Source organism: Aaosphaeria arxii, assembly GCF_010015735.1.
Source record: "Aaosphaeria arxii CBS 175.79 unplaced genomic scaffold BU24scaffold_12, whole genome shotgun sequence".
Classification (NCBI taxonomy): Eukaryota; Fungi; Ascomycota; class Dothideomycetes; order Pleosporales; genus Aaosphaeria; species Aaosphaeria arxii.
The window spans coordinates 688,011-705,423 of NW_022983485.1; the positions used below are offsets into that span (position 1 = coordinate 688,011).

Genomic DNA, 17,413 nt, shown 5'->3' on the forward strand with positions numbered 1-17,413 from the left:
TGCCACCACCAATGGAATTCGACCCAAGGTTTCCAGGTACTCACGTAGAGAGGTTCGATCGGTATGTAACACAATTCGGACCTAATGAGAATCGGATTACGATGGAAGGCTATGTGACTAAAGAACCGCAGTTATTCAGGGTGCTTATGGAGGAGCAGTTCAAGGAGTATGAACTTAGGGGGAAGGTTCTTGAATGAGTGTGACTACATCTCATGTTGTCTGGCTGAACTGTGGGGGAGGAGTTGCAATCCGGAACATCAAACCCACAACTTGAAAGACGCAACATGAATCCGCAATATAGAATCCTAAGGCTTTTGATCAATACCACCTCTAGATGTTGAAAATTCTGCTTGAATTCGTGATTTTGAAGTTCATTCATCGCTTCGTCGAAGTATTTGAATAAATCGTGTACTGTACAGATATCTACATTCTGGGTATATCCTCCACATGCATATTTTCTAAGGCGTGTAATAAAAAGATATGATCAGAGCCAAGGAGACATTGAACCATTGATCAGACATTGTCTGCCGGCGCCTCTTTCGATGGCCCGACCGAAAACTTGCCCTTCAACTCCTTGTTCATATCGAACTTTTTGATGAACACACTAGCAAGCAACCCGGTCGCTGTCATTCCTACCATAAAGATCCAGATACCGCGAAAGCCCGTCACATAAGCGTCGATAATGAGGGCACGCTTAGGATCAGCAGGGTCCATTGCTTGGAGTACGTGAACATAACGCTCAGAGTCATGTGCAATCGCAGTAGGAAGGTTAAGTGTTTCAAGGCGCGTGGACATGACGTTCTGGAAAATGGTTCCGGCAAGCTATGATCTGTTAGTCGAGAAGATTTGAACCAGTCGCTTGTAGCCACTTACAATGACACCAATTGGCATACCTAGGCTTCGGAAGAAGCCATACATGCTAGCAGCCATTGCTGCGTCTTCTACGTGAGCGATGGCCTGGATGGCAACATTCACGCTGGTGAGAACCATTCCAGCACCGACACCAAAGACCGCAAGCGCAACGGCCCAAACTGCAGTCTTGACGTCTTCATCAAGCAAGATCCAAAGCCCGCTGCCGAGGGTCATGATGGCCCATCCCACCCAGAGAGCCCAACGGAAACGGCCCAATCGAGTGGTGAGGGTGGCAACGATGATGGAGCCAGGGAGGAAAAGAACAAGAGCCGGCAATAGGTCAACCCCAGATTTGATAGCTGACACTCCGCGCGCGCTCATACTGTAGAAGGGGAAGTAGTACAATCCCATAAAGATCTGGAGTACCATAGTCAGTATCGGCCTGAGAAGAACTGCGTCTTTGATGGATCGAGGGAAAATACTCACCACTAAACCATTGACAAATGCGCAGTAGAATGCCGCGAATGCAGATGGACAGTAGAACAACGATAACGGAAGCAATGGGTGTGAAGCTGCCATCTTTTGCCACACAACGAAACCAACAAGGCCAGCAAAGCCGACTATGACTGGGCAGAGTGTTTGAACAGAAGTCCAGGAGTATTGGATGCCCGCCCATGACAGACCAATGAGAATAGAAGTCAACCCGCCAACGAACAAAAACGCACCAAGGAAGTCAGTATGCTTCAGCTTTTGCGCAAACGTCATCTTCGCGACTGCGTTGAGTCTGATGAAGAAGACTGCGAGGATGATGCCGACACCACAGAATGGCAGATTGATCCAGAAGACCCATCGCCACGAAGTATTTTCCGCAAGAGCACCGCCCAGCATTGGACCAACAAGCGTTCCAAGACTCCATGAGCTGAGGACGATAGCGAAGTACTTTGGCCTTAGGCGTAGTGGGACAATGTCGCAAAAGATCACCTAGATGAAGGTCAAAGAGGGATTTGGCATAAGGATAGCTTATCACACTTACCTGGTTCATTGTGATGATGCCACCTCCTCCAATACCTTTAATGCTGCGACCAGCAAGTAGAACAGTGAAGTCGTTGGCTGCGCCACACATGATTGTGCCGACGGTGAAGAACACCAAGGAGAAGAGAAGAAGCTGTTGTCGTCCAAAAACCTCAGAAATTGAAGCGATGACAGGCTGGAAAACAGCACTTGTAAGAAGGTATGATGTACCTGCCCAGAAGGCATCGATTGATGTGCCATGTAGAGCCCCTGCAATGGTCTAGAAGGGATATTGTTAGCTGCTATCGTGAAGGCTTATCGGATGGCGTACTTACTGGAAGGACCGTGACTAAGATGGTAGAATCGAGAGATACCATGAAAGATATGAAGGACAGACTGATCATGATGAACCATTCTTTCTTCTGAGGTTTCCAGTTCAGATCGTCCCTAGATGATTTCGCCTCGATAGATCCCAAGGTCGACTCATCAGAACTATCGTACACTGTGGTCGATGAGGGTGTACGGAACGCATCTGGTGACGCCGTCACGGCAACATTTCGTTGAGCATAATTCTCGACAAAAGCAACCCTTGCTGGGTTGCTACCCAAAGGTTGAGGTCTATAGCTCTCCATAGGAGCTACTAAATACATTGAGACTGAGTTTTCTAATCAATTAAAAAGTAAGACGAAAATTGACGCTCAGAAGGGCTTTACGGAGGGAATGATTCAGATATATCTAGGGTACAGGGAGACCTAGATAGCGCTCATTGACGATGAAACTGTATGGATTCTATTTCCATACAACGATGCTGCGTTTAAGTATACATGTACATGATATAACCCAGGACGTCCCTCTGTAGGGCACAGCCGTTTACTATCCCACTTTAAGTCTTGATAGACAGACCAGCGCAGCAAAGATGATGTATTGTGTCCCTCAGCTTAAGTGAGAATACCGCGCGAATGTAGATCAAAGGCCATGTATGCATGTGGTGATATGTGCCAGCCAGTGTCGTGGCGATCGCATGGGTGGCTTACCGGGGAGAAAGATCCTTGTGCTGTATTGTTCTACCCGGCTCGCGGCATGCAAGAAGAAGCGAAAAATTCCCTGAAGGGTTTCAAGTGGCACATTTGGATGAACGATTGGCAGAAATCGTCCAGACATGAACCCATGGTCCGTCTGAACTTTCCTCCGCAGGTGTAATCGATAGAGATATCTGACCTCATAGGGCGTTACAGTGGGCCCTTGGGGGTCCTTGACTGTGAGGCGCTCAGCCCCCATCCGATGTGTAAGTCTAAACGCTCCCATGTCAGCCCCACGGGAACAGGGCCCGGATCGGATCTTAACCATACTGAATTGAGCAAATGCGAATGCTGGCTGGTACGAGATCTTTTATAAGAAAAGTGTCCCCAGCCTGCGGGAATGGCGCTAGCTGTTGCGAGTCTAACTTTATCGATACCTGTTCGACGAAACGCTAACGCTCTATTTTGAGGTGGACGATGTTCAAGCGAGATTCGTCGCCATGAAGTTAGAACCACGGCGTCAACGAGGCCATTAGAAAATCTAAGAAGTTCTCTTACAATATAATGGTATTGTCTTGACTGTACGGATTGTTGCAATAAAATGACTATCTCTGGTAAGCATATACAGTAACTTGTCCCCGAACTAGACATTTCCCGTTGTAAATAGCCCATTTGGATAGTGAATATTATGTTGGAAAGCTATGATACCAAGATGAGTTGAGAAATGGAGTGACGTAGCAATAGAGTGGGCCCCATAGCCATGCTCATGTAATGAAGATCTGGAACGGTTTGCGCATTCGGTGATTATTGCGGTTATCGAAACCCAGCCAAGTGAAATCATTCAAGGCAAAAATAACAGAAATCCATGTGCCTCTATTTCAGTATCACTTCGCGCGAATCCCAATCTTGAGCGGCGCAACATGTCAGAGCAGAGGGGATCATAAATGGGGGAAAGTCCCTCAGGTATCAGCACCCCAGAAATCATTATTCTGCAATTTCAAGGTTATTCTTATCTACCGCTCTGCTTTCGAAAACAGGTCTTTCTCTTCTCATATATTTTTGCCTATTCTTGGCACCCTGATCATATCCATAAGGCTGTGAGGCCTCCAATCGATTCCCCCGTCCGTTCACTGCATATATCACAAATATTACAGTGACGACATGGTGAAAGATCGATACGACTCAATCCCAGGTTTCTCTTCCATAGGACCTGGTATCTGGGAGTATGCACGCCATACCCCGACACAGTTATCTGGAAAGAGTGAAGAGCAATGTCCCGACCTGATTTTCATCTTCTCATGGACAGGCGCTGGAGGACGACACATTCTGAAATACACACAAAATTATCAAATCTTGTTCCCATCAAGTCGAATACTTGTCGTCACTACATCGATTAAAGACATGGCCCTACGGACATCAAAGAGACGACAACGTCGACTTCGGCCTGCCATCGACCATATTCTCCAATACAAGGCGAATGATATACTCATCCACGCATTCTCAGAAGGTGGTACAAATAAGGCTGTGGAGTTTGCAGAGGCTTACTACAACGAGACGGGGCAACGGTTGCCAGCCACTACAGTATGTATTGACTCGGCACCAGGTAAGCCCCGATTCATGCCGTTGGTCAATGCTGTAAGGAAGAGCCTTCCGCCACACCCTATTCTCCGATTTGGAGGTCTGGCCATCAGTTGGATTTGGTTTTCCTTGGTGTGGGCCATTTACATCATCAATGGAGGCAAGAAAACTAGTCCCATCGCGAAGACAAGGCGTCGCTTACTTGATGACCGATTGTGGGACTTCGAAGCACCAAGGTGTTATCTTTATTCGAGAGCTGATGATTTGATAATGTGGCCCGACATTCAAGAGCATGCAATCGAGTCTCGAGAAAAAGGAATACCAGTCACGGAGGCTTTCTTCGAAAAAAGTGCTCATTGCCGACATATGGCGGATGATCCAGCAATGTATTGGGATGCGGTGATAGCGACTTGGAGACAATCGAAACGCTGCCTACAAGAGAAATCGACACCATCTTCATCGCTGAAGCATGAGAGGTCGACCGATACTTTGCGCAGTGCTGCCGATTCAGAGCGGACACTTACAGGATGATTGCTATTGTTTGAAATATTCAGTTGTATTCTTAACATGTACATGCATTTCGATTATGTTCATACTTTACGTTGTAGCGAATTATACCCTGAATTACGCGCGAAATATACCTACACTTTTAAATCCACGGTCATAAAAGACAAGGAATTTTTGTCTTTCATAGACAAGTAAGTATCCAGAGAGGGTGTGGCAAGTTCTCCGAAACCAGATACGTTGGGTATTTCGTCCTTCAGCCACGCTGGACCTGTAGGTGAACCGTTGTAGGCACAAGTCGGAAACCGACAAGCGGCACGGTACAAGTGGCGACTATCAGGCCTTCAAACACCCAACCTCATTCTTTGTACATGCGGGACGAAATGGATGCTTTGCCCAAGGACCGCATCAAAGCGGTCAAACGGGTGTTGATCCGCAGCAAAGGTACCCATACGCTTATGGTGTATGGATCAGTCCGAAGCTTATCCAGGAAGGGAAATTTGGGCTTATGTCTCGCAACAACAAAACCAATTCGGAGGCGGCCTAGAATAGCACCGCCCATCTTACGATGTGATTCGTAACGTGAAGAGCAGCTACGTCTTTTTTGAAGGCGTGATCCTCTCGCGCGTCTTATAAAGTGGATCGCATACACCATACCTGTTATCTCTTTGTTTTTTGAATGCACGCATCGTCATTCTCATCTTGTATGGAGTGATGTACTTGTTTGCGTTCCATTAGGCGCTTCGATCTCACCTGGGTCGTCAGCTCTCCTTCCTTCAAACGTTACGCAATTTGCCATATGTGTTTGAAGTTGATGAGTGTGAGTGTATTATTGGGGCTACAATGCAGCAATTCACGCATACGCGTGCTGAAATGTTCGCACCACATACTTTGTGTCTGCACACTGTAATCACCAATCGCGCTCATTGGACTATAAATACAATACCATTTCGGGCCTTTATGCCTGTTTACTTGATACCACAACCTGTCTTATCCCAAGCGAATAAATTTTATAAGTATGCCCCGTGATACAGAAATAAACCCTTAAAACTTCGGCATCGTATCCAGCTGCTGGTTGATTCAATTTGTCATCGCCGCCCCCGTACCAGATGCAGATTCGACGATCGCGAAACAAAGATGCAAGCAGCTCATCTGCCCAACCGCTATCTATAGCAAAGAGAACCCTTCACCATTTGAGTGCCCGTATACTAATGCGTGCCGTCAAATCTTCTTTTGACTCCTGCGTGGCTTGACGAACTTGCTGCAGTATGAACTGGGATATTGGATGGCCCAGGGAGCGGCGAGTGATAGCCCTGAGGACCTGATACACTAGCTGGTGGTTGAAGGGGCCCCGAAAGTTGCCCGTGAGGATTACTTTGAGCCTCCTGTTCCATGGTGGGACCTGGTTGTGAGATAGATGCATTGTCCAACCTGTCGAAAAGCGCCTGAACATACGATGCCCCAAGAACCTTCAACCCAAAGGGATTCACTAGGCTGGTAAGGCGCTCACGTAACCTGTCAACCTCCGTGATCCACCGTGTCTGTAGCTCCCGATACCTTCCGTCAGTTTTTGTGACTATGAACCTGTGAGGCTTAAAGTCTTTATCCGTGACACATTCACAGTATTGGCCATTTAGCTTGAACTCTATGTGTTTACGAGCCTGCATTGGATAGCCGAATATTGCTTGCGGTTGCACCGGGTCACCGAGAAAATGATTCAGATCTCGGCATTGCAGGCAGGACCCGCTACATGGATACACTTGTCCGCGGCTCCAGTCCACTGGCGGACGCGGGCGCTTGAGAGCAAGGCTTTCGACGCAATTAGCGAATGATGTCCTGGAATAATACGCTGCAGCCATATTGAGAGGCTCATAGTCGTATTGTTCCATCACATGAAACAGTCCCTTCTGGATGTCAAAGATCGTCGTCCAATCCGACCATATCGGGGATTTCAAATCTGGTACGTCCGAAAATGCAACTTCCATGAGTAGTCTTGCTTCCGACTGTAGCTTCAGGTGGAGTGTTGTCCGCAAGATTTCGATCAGACGTGTCACGTAAGTCCGTGATGATATGGTGGTGTTGCCTGTCACATGGACGTTTTGATCTTTAAGATCGGCATGTCGTGCTTTTAAAGTAGTCATAGAGGTTTCCAGTAACGACTTGAAAGTAGCTTGGACAGTTGGCCGCCAATGCTCGTCGACAGATTTACACCCAAACCTCTCCAAGAAAAGAGAAAGTGCTGCGCGATTTCCTCTGGCAAGTGTTGGTATCACCCTGGAATTGCGTTAGTGCTGTGTATCAGGATACTGATTGTAACATACACGTCATAGTATACCCTTGGAGGCACCGCACGACTATCTATCAAAGATAGAATTGCGTTGACATCAGACTCGGAATAGTCTTGGATATTACGCAAGAGGTCTGTCAACTTCCGCTCACGAAACTCTTGATGGGAAACGCTTGACGTGGTGGGTATCTGCTGTGCGACTTGATCCAGAAACGTTCGAATGTTATTGACATCCACGAATGTGCGCACATCTGGTAAATACGAGAACCTGAACTTGCGTTAACCAATTTGCTGTTACGATGATAACAGGACCATTTACCATGCATCGAAAACGCCCGCCCCCCGCTTGACAAAATCGATGTATATCTGCTCTTTGATGACTTTTGCGAGGGGGTTTGACAAGGAAGCCCAAAAGACTGGATTTCGAAGAGCAGGAGCCAAAATGGAACAGATGGCTTCACTTCGTCCGACTAGTGCAGAATGTTTTATCGAGCCGACAATGACCTGTTTCATTTCTGAAATAGCTCGGTCCTCATGGACCAGTCCGTTATGGTCCATAACAGATAACACTCCCTTCAGCGCCTTGAAAAGCATTTCGATAGCAGCCTGTAAAAATGTCTGCATCAGGGATTCGCGCAACTCGAGCGGTACAAGCTCGTTGTTGCAAATTTTGAAGTAGGAGAGCAACGAGGCAGAATTGGTACAGTCCAGAATCCTTTCCTTCTGCAACAATTTAGCTCTGTCCACCAGGACCAGTACTTGTTCAATTCATTAACTCGTTTCTCAGAACTGAAGAGTATACCAACATTGTCATGGTGTTGAATCGTCAACTTTCTCGGCATGTCATATTCGAAGTCTGATCCGACTTCATTGTCTGATTGCCGCCCTCGGTACAAGTCCTCTGTCACGATGTGTGAAATATCAATAATTCTACTCAACTCCACCGCCTCTCCAAGAGGAGTGACCACCTGGTGAAGTGAGTGCTTCATGGGAATATCAGGCTCCTCATCGATTACAGTTTCTGTTCGAGTCAAGCGGCCAAGAAACCAAAGGAAACCATTCGACTTGCAAACATGATCCAGGTATCTCGCTTTGGCAGCATCGCCACCTTGCAATGACTGCAAGGCAAGGTCGGTGTATTTTCGCTTAAGAGGATATAGAAGGATATCGGGGAAATTTGGGGCATCCTGCCATTGCTGCAAGATTTGCTGTAGCTCATTGTGTCTTGTTGAAAGTGATGTAGCTGTTTGTTCGGGTCCTTCTGATACATTTCGTACGAGATCATATTCAAGAGCCAAGCGATAGCCCGAGGTAATTCTTTGTACTTTGGAGGAAACATCAGAATGCCACGCCAACACAGTTAATCCAAAAGCTGATGTAGCTGAAGTCGCGAAATTGCACCTTTCGTCATGGTGGCTAACTTCAATATTACCACCAGTATGCTCCGACGGCAGGCATATCAGTAGTGTACCACATTTACCGCGCGTCTCGGTATTATCTGGTAGTTCACCGTTCGCGAATGCGTTCACTCCGCAGAGAAGTGTTCTTCGTGGTACGGCCCAAATCGATCGCGCGAAACCCAGCAGTTCGACTGTTCTGTTGATGTAGGTATCGAGTTGCGCTTCCCATTCAGGGTTTTTGCATTCGAATCCAACTTCCCAGATATCATCCATGGGAAGGGGCCCAGAATTTGAGGACAGGCATGCTTGTTTGATGGCCTCTGCATCGCGAATGCTCAAGGGCAAGCCAACTGACCCAAGTGCATCTAAGAAGAGACCAGGAGGGGTGTAGGACTGATAATGATGAATGGCGGAAAAGGTTCCTTCGTGCTCTATTCGGTCCAAGCAGCCTCGTAACTGTGATTTGAAAGAGCGTAGGTTGGGAGCAGCTACTACTTCTGGAGATTGATTACGACGTCTGAATTCATAATCAGGTTCGCTATCATCATCCTCGCGGTCAAAGTCTTCGCTGTCATATTCTTCGTCGCTCATTGCTGGAAGAATAAGATGTTTTCTTAAGGCGTCCGTTCGACTTGTGAGCACGCTCGTCCAAGTCTTCGTTAACTGAGAATGTCATAAGTGAACGTTTGACATTCCACCAATTCATCGAAGTGGCTAGATTGGGCTAAAAAAGCGCCGATCAGGGGAACGCGAGACGCTAGCACACGAAACTGGCGCGGAACGTCGTGGGGCCCCGTGACTGTGACTTGCACCCTGACCTCTTTATTCCCTGATAACGAAGTAGTGGCACCCGCAGGAAGAACAATTGAGGTCGTTGTGGTTTTTTGGAGCCTATGCCCCACCTGATGGTTTCATTCGCTGTGATCACTATAATATTGCGCTAGCTGCTCGCTGGGCGAGAGATGTTCGCTGGCCTAACGAAATACATAACCATTGATCGATGTAATATCTGCACCAAATTTCAGTATATGTCCCACACGGTCGGTAGGCAAATAAATCTAAAAACATTGTGATTCGCTATTGCCAGGGTGGTGAAGATTCTATTCTTTGTTTGAAGTTTGAAGTATGGTTATTTAGTATACCACTTTGCGCCATTCAGGGAAACGGTAGAAGGACAATCAGATGGGGGCCTGGTCAGAAATTAATTCCCCGTGATTTTGATGATGCCTTAGCATCCACGAGCTTGGGAAGTGGGAGAACCTTCCTTCATGACCTTCTCCTGGATCTCCTCCTGATCCTTCCTTATTTTTTCAAGGAGCTCATCTATGCGATTCTCACGAAAGCACGGGCGTATCGTTTTTACCAGATTCTCCCACACTACCATACGTTAGCTCAAAGTCTGATATGCAAAGAATGCAGAAGACAGTCTAAAACTCACAGCCTAGTTGTACCACAGCGTTTGGATTGCGACCCGTCTCGTTGGGTTTATTGTCATCGAGTGGATCAATCCATTTGCACATTCGCTTGGAGCCATTTCCGTCTTCCTGGCTCAGTCGATGCTTTCTTTCTGCAAGCTCCTTGTAGGTCTTGTATTCCTCACAACCTCCGCATTTCCATCCCCATTCGTCGACGCATAATTGCCTAATAGCCTTCGAAGTAGTAAATCCCAAAGTGGCAACTGGCTCGCTTTGGTACACTTTTCCTTTCAGGTGAAAGAACTCCACGGAGTAGAGAACATGGGGGTCTTGACCGCTACTGCTGTTGGCCATCGTTGATAAGATTCGATGATCTGTAAACGAAATGTTTCGTTGAAGTGTGCCAAAGTCCGAGAGTTGCAGGCGAGGTTTTGAGGATGATGAAGGACACTCTTGGATCATGGAACCTTATGTACTGGAACTTTCATCTTGAACGTCTTTGCTGAATGCAATGACTTGCTCTTGATGTGACTCCAAGTAGTAGATCCTTGCGTATGATTCTTGATTATATGAGCAGCTATATCATGCGTCATGGCTCCAGTCCTTTTCACCTACCTCTCTTTCACTGTGCAGCTAAGTTTCATCGTCAAACTGGAATCGCGCCATTCTCATTTATAGAACACGGTGCTTTCGGCGTAAAAAAGCACGGTAGGTGATCGTAAGGAACGACATTCTGTGCGGAGTTCTGACGACATGTGCAGCAGGAAATAGATGATCTGCGGGCTGTCATCAATACATAGAGTCATATTGTGTTGACACGCTGATGAGTGAAAGAGGGATACGCGTTTTGGATGACAAAGGAATCAATGATAGTTAAGTATTTTGTGATTCTTATGAAATATTGATTACTGAGTAACTAACATGAATTCATAATAGTGGTTCTTTGGCTCACTAATAAATGCATTCTTAGTTCCCGATCATCAGGAACGAAAAGTACAGTGGCATTGCTATTATGCGCTATGTTCGAGCTGCACCCTAATTTGGCACACACTGGCTGTAGTATTCACCAGATGCCTTGCAAACACCTTCAGCGCATGCCGTTGGTCCAGTCCAAGTGTTACCACCACACTGACCGTAGAGCGGAGCGGTCGCACCCCCCGCGCCATTTCCTGGGACAGGCGGAGTCACCTCAGGAGTCTGACCTCCCGATCCACTATCGGCACCACAGACAAGAGGAGCTGGTCCTGGGATCTGGTATGGCTTTCCTCCCATGTATGGTTGGCCAGTGGTATCGTAGATGGACAACAAGATGCCAGGGTCGTTACTCTTGTACGCTCCTGGGAATGAAACGAAGTTTGAGCCCTTGCTAGTACCGCTGCCTGTAATCTTGATTTGAGCGCACTCCATGTAAAACTGAGCCTGTCCAGATTGGCCCGCGCTGTGAAGGGCGAGGAGCTCGACTCGGAGAAGATATTCTCCTGGGGCAATGCAGGATGGCATCGTGAAGTAATGCCAGCCTTGATTCGCAATCATGTTATCGACGGCCCACTTGCCGTTGGAAAGTCCCTCATGGGCCACCTTGAACCACTGAAGACCTGTTGTGCCAGTGTTTGCGGCGCTGTCCACCTTTGCAAGCCAGTAGCTGATAGGTCCTGTCGCGTCTTAGAAACAACTTTACACCAAGAAGATGACTACTAACCCTTATGTGACTTCGCGATTGGGTGATCTGGATCATTTGCTCCCTGTGCTCCGCCTATCACGTGACCCCACCATCCGCCTGATCGGTCAGTTGTGTGTCTGTGTACTCACTATTACTCCGTACCTATTTTGGCTCCAGCTGGTATGTTGATGACAGTGTTGTCCTTGTGCTTGATGTCTTTGTTACAAGCGAAGCTAGCGTCGTTGACGTTCTGGATGGGGTAGTCGCTATCGGGGGCACGGACACCCTTCAACTGGCCCTGATCCGCACCATTCACGGAGATCTTCTGGAGGATAGTGTGGGCCGAGACATTGGATGCAGCAAGAACAGCCGCGCTGATGAGGGACTGGATCTTCATAGCTTGTATTCTAGTTTGGAGTGTTTCTTGGATGGCTTGCAGGTCGAGGCTTTTGTCTGGCAGCAGTGGCCGTTTTATAGACGAGACTGATCTGCACGCTACACGAGCCTTGATGCTAGGAAGCCTTACTATCAAATCTTATCATGTTCTCAAAATCTTGTCTGTCGGGTCGAAGTGTGGTAGTTTAGATTGCCCAGCGCTAGGATTAGATGGAGTGCAATCCGCTATTGATTTCGATCCACGTAAGACATCGTGGCTAGAAGCCATTTAGAAGCGGATCTCGATTGGTGCCGGAGAAAACGGAGGCAGTGAAGCGCTTGAGAAGTGGAAATTGAAACAACAGCCCTGCCATGTGAGCAAAGGTTGGGCATCGTGTAATTTATCAAGTGACTGTTCGATTGGACGCGAACAGTGGGGGACGAGAAATTGCCATACCCCAGATTTTGGACATGCTATCGGCTCCCAGGATCGCAACACTCGAACAGGCAGCTGCCGGCATCCGATAGTACCTTGTTGAAGCACATGGCCAGGAGGCTCCGCGTTCGATTTCACCATATAAATAATAGAGTAGATGGTCGTTTGGGAGTCTCCCTTCGGTCCGTCTGGTCCGTGCCGAAATTGGTAGGGGGTTATATTGCATTCTATATGAAGCGACCCTAGGCTGCACATTGCAAAAACACCAGAAATAATGTACAATTATTCAATACATTGTACAATGTATAGGCAATACCATTCATGACATCAGATAACATTTTTCGGAGCGGAGTGGAAGCTAAGCAATGTTTAGAACGACGCTGTCGAGTTGGAAAAAACATGCGTTTGCACTCTGTCACAAAGACTTCACCCAATCGAGCACCTCTTCTGCTCCCCGTTCCCAACCAACGTGGTTTTGAAGGTGGTGTCCCAATTCCGGGACAACCTTGAAAGATACACCGCTTGTTTCATCGAGATCTCGTTCAGAGATCCCATCTACCTTTTTCCTCTGGACCATATCGCGGAATGCGGCTCGATATCGTTGGGTTGCATCTTCCAACAATGAAGGCGTACATAATACATCTTTCTCCGCTGCTATCACGAGGAATCTGTTGCTCAGCTTGGAGGCGGAAGAGTTGCTTTTTTGCAAACGCCACCCTGTGATCGACGACAGCACATCTGCACCCGTGACGAATCGGAATAGAGCCTGCATCGGCCAAAGCATGCTCTCATAGGGCGACAATAATCGTTCTAACGATTTGACAACCGAAGTTGGCGTAGATGGAGAAAAAAATGCATCATGCACCTGTTGCGTGTTTGCCAGAATGTACCGTGGATGGTAAAGGCGATACGGGAAGTGAAAGGGCGCTGTCAGAGCCCAGAACTTGTATGCACTCCATCTAGAGGAAACATCAGTTTTAATACTCCTGAGATCTGCGGAGAATTGACTTACGATCCGAATCCAGGTACGGCTGCAAACATGCAGAATCCCTGCACTTTGACCAGCCCTCTGCTGAGAATGTACTGGCTGAGTGCACCGCCAGCCGAATGAGCGATCAAAATGACCTTTACATTCTCTTGCACTTTTCGTCGCGCCTTTTCAAGCTTCTCGACGTGCTCGATCCCTGCGACGAGATCACTGCCCATGGTCCCGCGACTCGTGAAATACATTCTCCATAAGCCTGGATACCAGGAGTTACCGTGGCCACGATAGCTTATAGAGTAACATGGGTAGCCCTGAGAAGAGAAATACTGCAAATATGGAATCCACATTTCAGCACAACCAAACCCACCGTGCGCAAAGAAGAGAGGTGGTTTAGAGTCTGACGTTGAATCGGGAATGGCAGAAAGTAGTTCCAGCGGGCCAGAAGTCGTGGTCACATATGTACGTTTGATACCCGCTGGCGGCGGCGGTGGTCTTGGAGGGTTGGGAGATGGTGCTCGCCATTGGAGAACGAACGGGCCGAACATGGGAACTTGACGATAGAGGGCACTTTATTTGTCCAGAAATCCACAATTGCTAAGTGGACGATGAAGTTCTTGAATGAAATTGAGATGGAAGGAATTCGGGTGCTTGTACAGGCTACAATTAGATATCATGTAGAATCAAGAAGAATGACTGAGTGACTGTACTGGCTACGAGCCCTCATATATTCTTTGGTTTGTACCACCAAAAATTCGGGCGTGTCCGGGTGGTCTCATTGGTAGTCGGAGCCCCGACTTACCTTTCGAGGCTGGAAGAGGAATGCAGAGGCGGAGAGGCTGATCAGCCACACCATACTTCGGCAAGAGATACTTCATGACGCGCCGCGGCTAAACTCGATTAGTTGTACACTTTCAGCTTCATCATAGAATGGCATTGATGAATGCAGAGTGGACTGTACGGTCTTGTCAATTTCAAATGACTGTTGTCCTCTATCTCACAGTAGCAAATCCTCAACGAGAAGGCCTACCGCAGTCTCCGACAAATTCTCTCCTTCTCCTAAACAGAAGATAAAGAAGGCGCAGGTGGACCCACAGAGAGATCCAGCTCAATGATCTCGACATATCCAGGCACTGGGTCTTCCACTCCGGACAGCTTTATTCGGGTAACGGGTCTCAGACGTGAAAATGGTAGCCAAATAATTAAAACTTCTCCTGCGCTAGGTCGTCTATATCGGTCAGATCCACATGGGGAGCCCCCCAAAATGAGATTGGTGACCAAATAATACAACGCGGGTCAAAAGTCCTCGGGTGCGGGGTTTCGTTGCGAAATGTGTTTGTAGCTAAGAGAACATATTAGTCAAGTGTGAGACGCGTCTACTTGAAGAGTAGTACGTACCTCGTTGTTTTGTGGAAAAGTTGGTGAAGTTGGCGAAGTTGATGAAACCAGAAGGACGAGTGAAGTAATTCGAAGTGATGGAGAGGCTTCGACCTTGTCGCTAACCATGATTGGACAAGAGTAATTCTAGGAAGTGATCCGAATGGTTCAACTCTTGGTGGTCTTTATTCATGATCTGTGCCCATCTTCCCAAAAGCCAAGTACTTGAATTGAAGCCTGCGCAAGTGTCGGACATGAGGATGTAACTTCTCATCCATTTCTCAGTAGGTATGCACAAATGCCAATTGTCTCCGTAATCGCCCGACGAAGTGTCCTTTCGATCAGGTCCCGAGCCATCTCTTAACCGTTTGGGCTGGCCATTGATGCAAATCTGAGGGGATTGCACAATCACATATTGTCTCTCAACACTGCGGACTCGATGATGGCTTAGGCAAAGGAAATAGTATTCATACTTGGTAGGAGTACTTATGGGCAATTCCCAGTATCGTGATACACTAATCCAAGATTGGCTGTTGGTCATTTGGCAATCTGTACTTGACATTAGAGAAGTTCGTAGTTGTACAAATGACATCACTCCGCCTGATTAGACTTTCTCCTCATACACCACACTGCCCTTCTCCTCCGCTACAACCACTCGCGCATTCCGGACATCTTCATAATTTTGCCTCGCCTTCGTGGCAACGATCGAGACGTCACGCCCGAACAATAGATCCATATCCTCGAGCTGAACACCCTTCGTCTCTGGCACAAACAACCAAGCGAAACCAATCGCAAGCACTGTGCATGCTCCGAAGAAGAGAAATGTACCATGTTTGATGCCAATGACCATATGTGGTAAAGAGTACACAACGACGAATTGTGTCAGCCACTGTATACACACGCAGAATGCCATACCAGCAGTCCGAACGCGCGTGGGTAGGACCTCCGAGCAGAATAACCAGGGTATTCCATTCCAGCTGAGGCCGTAGAAGAGGGCATAAATGTACACCATGGCGACGGCTGCGCGGGCACCAGAGTCGAGCGGCGGCGTGCGCTCAAACGAGCCCGATATTTGGGAATAACCGGCTAGGTAGAACATGCTGATGCCTGCTCCCGCGCCACCGATCAGCAACAGGTTACGACGGCCTACCTTGTCGACAAGGAAACCAGCATATAGCATGGTAGCCACCATCTTGACGATGCCAAAGATACCCGTTGCAAGGAGGCCATTGGAAGTTCCGGTGAAACCAATGGAAGTAAATATCGTTGGAGAGTAGTAGTTGATTGCGTTGATACTGTAGCAGAAGTTCAGTCATGGACATTATCAGGCCATAGATGCGAAGCTTACCCAGTGAAGTTCTGGAATATCATCATCATGAACGAGATAATGATACGCCCTCTCACACCGGCTGAAAACAACTCTCGTCCTATTTGTTTCCATGTGCGCGGGGAACCAGCCACTTCGGATTCTATTGCATTTTCAACCACTGAAAGCTCATGTATGATCCAGGGGTGGTCTTCTGGCAAGTGCCTTACCCATGACAGAGCTTTGGCTGCCTCCTGCTTTCTACCCTTCGACATGAGCCATCGAGGACTCTCTATCATGGGTATCATGGTCAAGACTAGCAATCCAGCCGGGATGAATTGCACTGCAACCGGTATGTGCCACTGCTTTGATGTCGTCGCGGGGATGTTCTTGTTCACGCCATAATTGACCCAGAATCCGAACACAAGTGCGACCTGAAGCATGATCTCAAACACCCCCACCAATCGCCCACGAATCAATGCAGGAGAGCATTCTGACACGTAGATGGGTAGAATCATTGCACTGGCTCCAACGCCCCATCCCGTGAACACTCGACCCGCGTAAAGTAGATCCAGGCGACCTATCATTTGCAATATAGCCCCAACCGTGAAGATGACGGCGGATGCCATGATGGTAGCTTTACGACCGAAGCGCTCGGCCATGAAGAACCCAGCGGCGCAACCGAAGAATGCGCCGCCCTGGAAAGTGGAAACAATATTCGAGGATAAGTCTGCCTTTGCTCGCTTACTGGCGTCTGCAAGGCCGAATGTTCTCTGGAACGAGGGCAGGTTGAGAGTGCCGCCAATGAAGGCGGAATCATATCCATACATCGCAGATGCCTACAGCAATCTATGCGTTAGTCAAAGTTTGCTACAACAGTCTACTGAGGGGTTACAGAAGGGGCTTTTACCCATGATGCGGAAAATGCGAGAGCGTAGGGCCTCCATCCGTACACTTCTTGCGGAACCTCCTCACCTGGTCTCTCCCTCAGTTTGAGAATGTTTCGCATAGTCGTCGTGGTTCGGGTTGAGCACCTGAGGGCCTTGTCTGGGAGTTACTTGACGCTCCAATATTGGAGAATGGTATCAAATATTAATTACTACAATCGAAGAAGGTCATCTACCGTATAGTAAACAGAACCACATACTTATACCGGCATGCCGTAAGAGCAAGACTGTTCTATGCTCGGCAATGGTAACCGAGGACTGTCT

At 47.8% G+C, this 17,413-nt stretch overlaps 7 protein-coding genes across 7 annotated transcripts; 1 reads left to right on the forward strand and 6 right to left on the reverse strand.

The window, feature by feature from the left end:
• Window positions 1-449: 449 nt before the first annotated feature.
• On the reverse strand, window positions 450-2,377 carry BU24DRAFT_379315 (MFS general substrate transporter). The gene is made up of 5 exons (XM_033524691.1): window positions 2,199-2,377; window positions 1,886-2,143; window positions 1,339-1,833; window positions 874-1,269; window positions 450-822 (listed from the first exon to the last, which is right to left on the reverse strand). Exons 1-5 carry the CDS (start codon window positions 2,265-2,267, stop codon window positions 514-516), a joined length of 1,527 nt encoding a protein of 508 aa, XP_033378369.1. The 5' UTR covers window positions 2,268-2,377; the 3' UTR covers window positions 450-513.
• Window positions 2,378-3,803: 1,426 nt separating this feature from the next.
• On the forward strand, window positions 3,804-4,993 carry BU24DRAFT_428065 (uncharacterized protein; the record flags this gene model as incomplete). Its single annotated transcript, XM_033529383.1, has 1 exon — window positions 3,804-4,993. The coding sequence occupies exon 1, from the start codon at window positions 4,044-4,046 to the stop codon at window positions 4,989-4,991; it is 948 nt and encodes a 315-aa protein (XP_033378370.1). The 5' UTR covers window positions 3,804-4,043.
• Window positions 4,994-6,014: 1,021 nt separating this feature from the next.
• On the reverse strand, window positions 6,015-9,242 carry BU24DRAFT_455199 (uncharacterized protein; the record flags this gene model as incomplete). Its single annotated transcript, XM_033531360.1, has 4 exons — window positions 6,015-7,238; window positions 7,286-7,519; window positions 7,571-8,009; window positions 8,054-9,242. 4 exons carry the CDS (start codon window positions 9,240-9,242, stop codon window positions 6,173-6,175), a joined length of 2,928 nt encoding a protein of 975 aa, XP_033378371.1. The 3' UTR covers window positions 6,015-6,172.
• Window positions 9,243-9,879: 637 nt separating this feature from the next.
• Window positions 9,880-10,465, reverse strand: BU24DRAFT_473221 (uncharacterized protein; the record flags this gene model as incomplete). Its single annotated transcript, XM_033532766.1, has 2 exons — window positions 10,090-10,465; window positions 9,880-10,028 (listed from the first exon to the last, which is right to left on the reverse strand). Exons 1-2 carry the CDS (start codon window positions 10,418-10,420, stop codon window positions 9,880-9,882), a joined length of 480 nt encoding a protein of 159 aa, XP_033378372.1. The 5' UTR covers window positions 10,421-10,465.
• Window positions 10,466-11,004: 539 nt separating this feature from the next.
• Window positions 11,005-12,126, reverse strand: BU24DRAFT_428069 (carbohydrate-binding module family 1 protein; the record flags this gene model as incomplete). The annotated part of the gene is made up of 3 exons (XM_033529384.1): window positions 11,005-11,718; window positions 11,766-11,843; window positions 11,889-12,126. The coding sequence occupies 3 exons, from the start codon at window positions 12,121-12,123 to the stop codon at window positions 11,102-11,104; spliced, it is 930 nt and encodes a 309-aa protein (XP_033378373.1). The 3' UTR covers window positions 11,005-11,101.
• Window positions 12,127-12,735: 609 nt separating this feature from the next.
• BU24DRAFT_496836 (alpha/beta-hydrolase) lies at window positions 12,736-14,205 on the reverse strand. The gene is made up of 2 exons (XM_033534216.1): window positions 13,550-14,205; window positions 12,736-13,496 (listed from the first exon to the last, which is right to left on the reverse strand). Exons 1-2 carry the CDS (start codon window positions 14,065-14,067, stop codon window positions 12,953-12,955), a joined length of 1,062 nt encoding a protein of 353 aa, XP_033378374.1. The 5' UTR covers window positions 14,068-14,205; the 3' UTR covers window positions 12,736-12,952.
• Window positions 14,206-15,500: 1,295 nt separating this feature from the next.
• Window positions 15,501-17,290, reverse strand: BU24DRAFT_496837 (general substrate transporter; the record flags this gene model as incomplete). Its single annotated transcript, XM_033534217.1, has 3 exons — window positions 17,113-17,290; window positions 16,245-17,041; window positions 15,501-16,191 (listed from the first exon to the last, which is right to left on the reverse strand). The coding sequence occupies exons 1-3, from the start codon at window positions 17,209-17,211 to the stop codon at window positions 15,501-15,503; spliced, it is 1,587 nt and encodes a 528-aa protein (XP_033378375.1). The 5' UTR covers window positions 17,212-17,290.
• Between the last annotated feature and the right edge of the window lie 123 nt (window positions 17,291-17,413).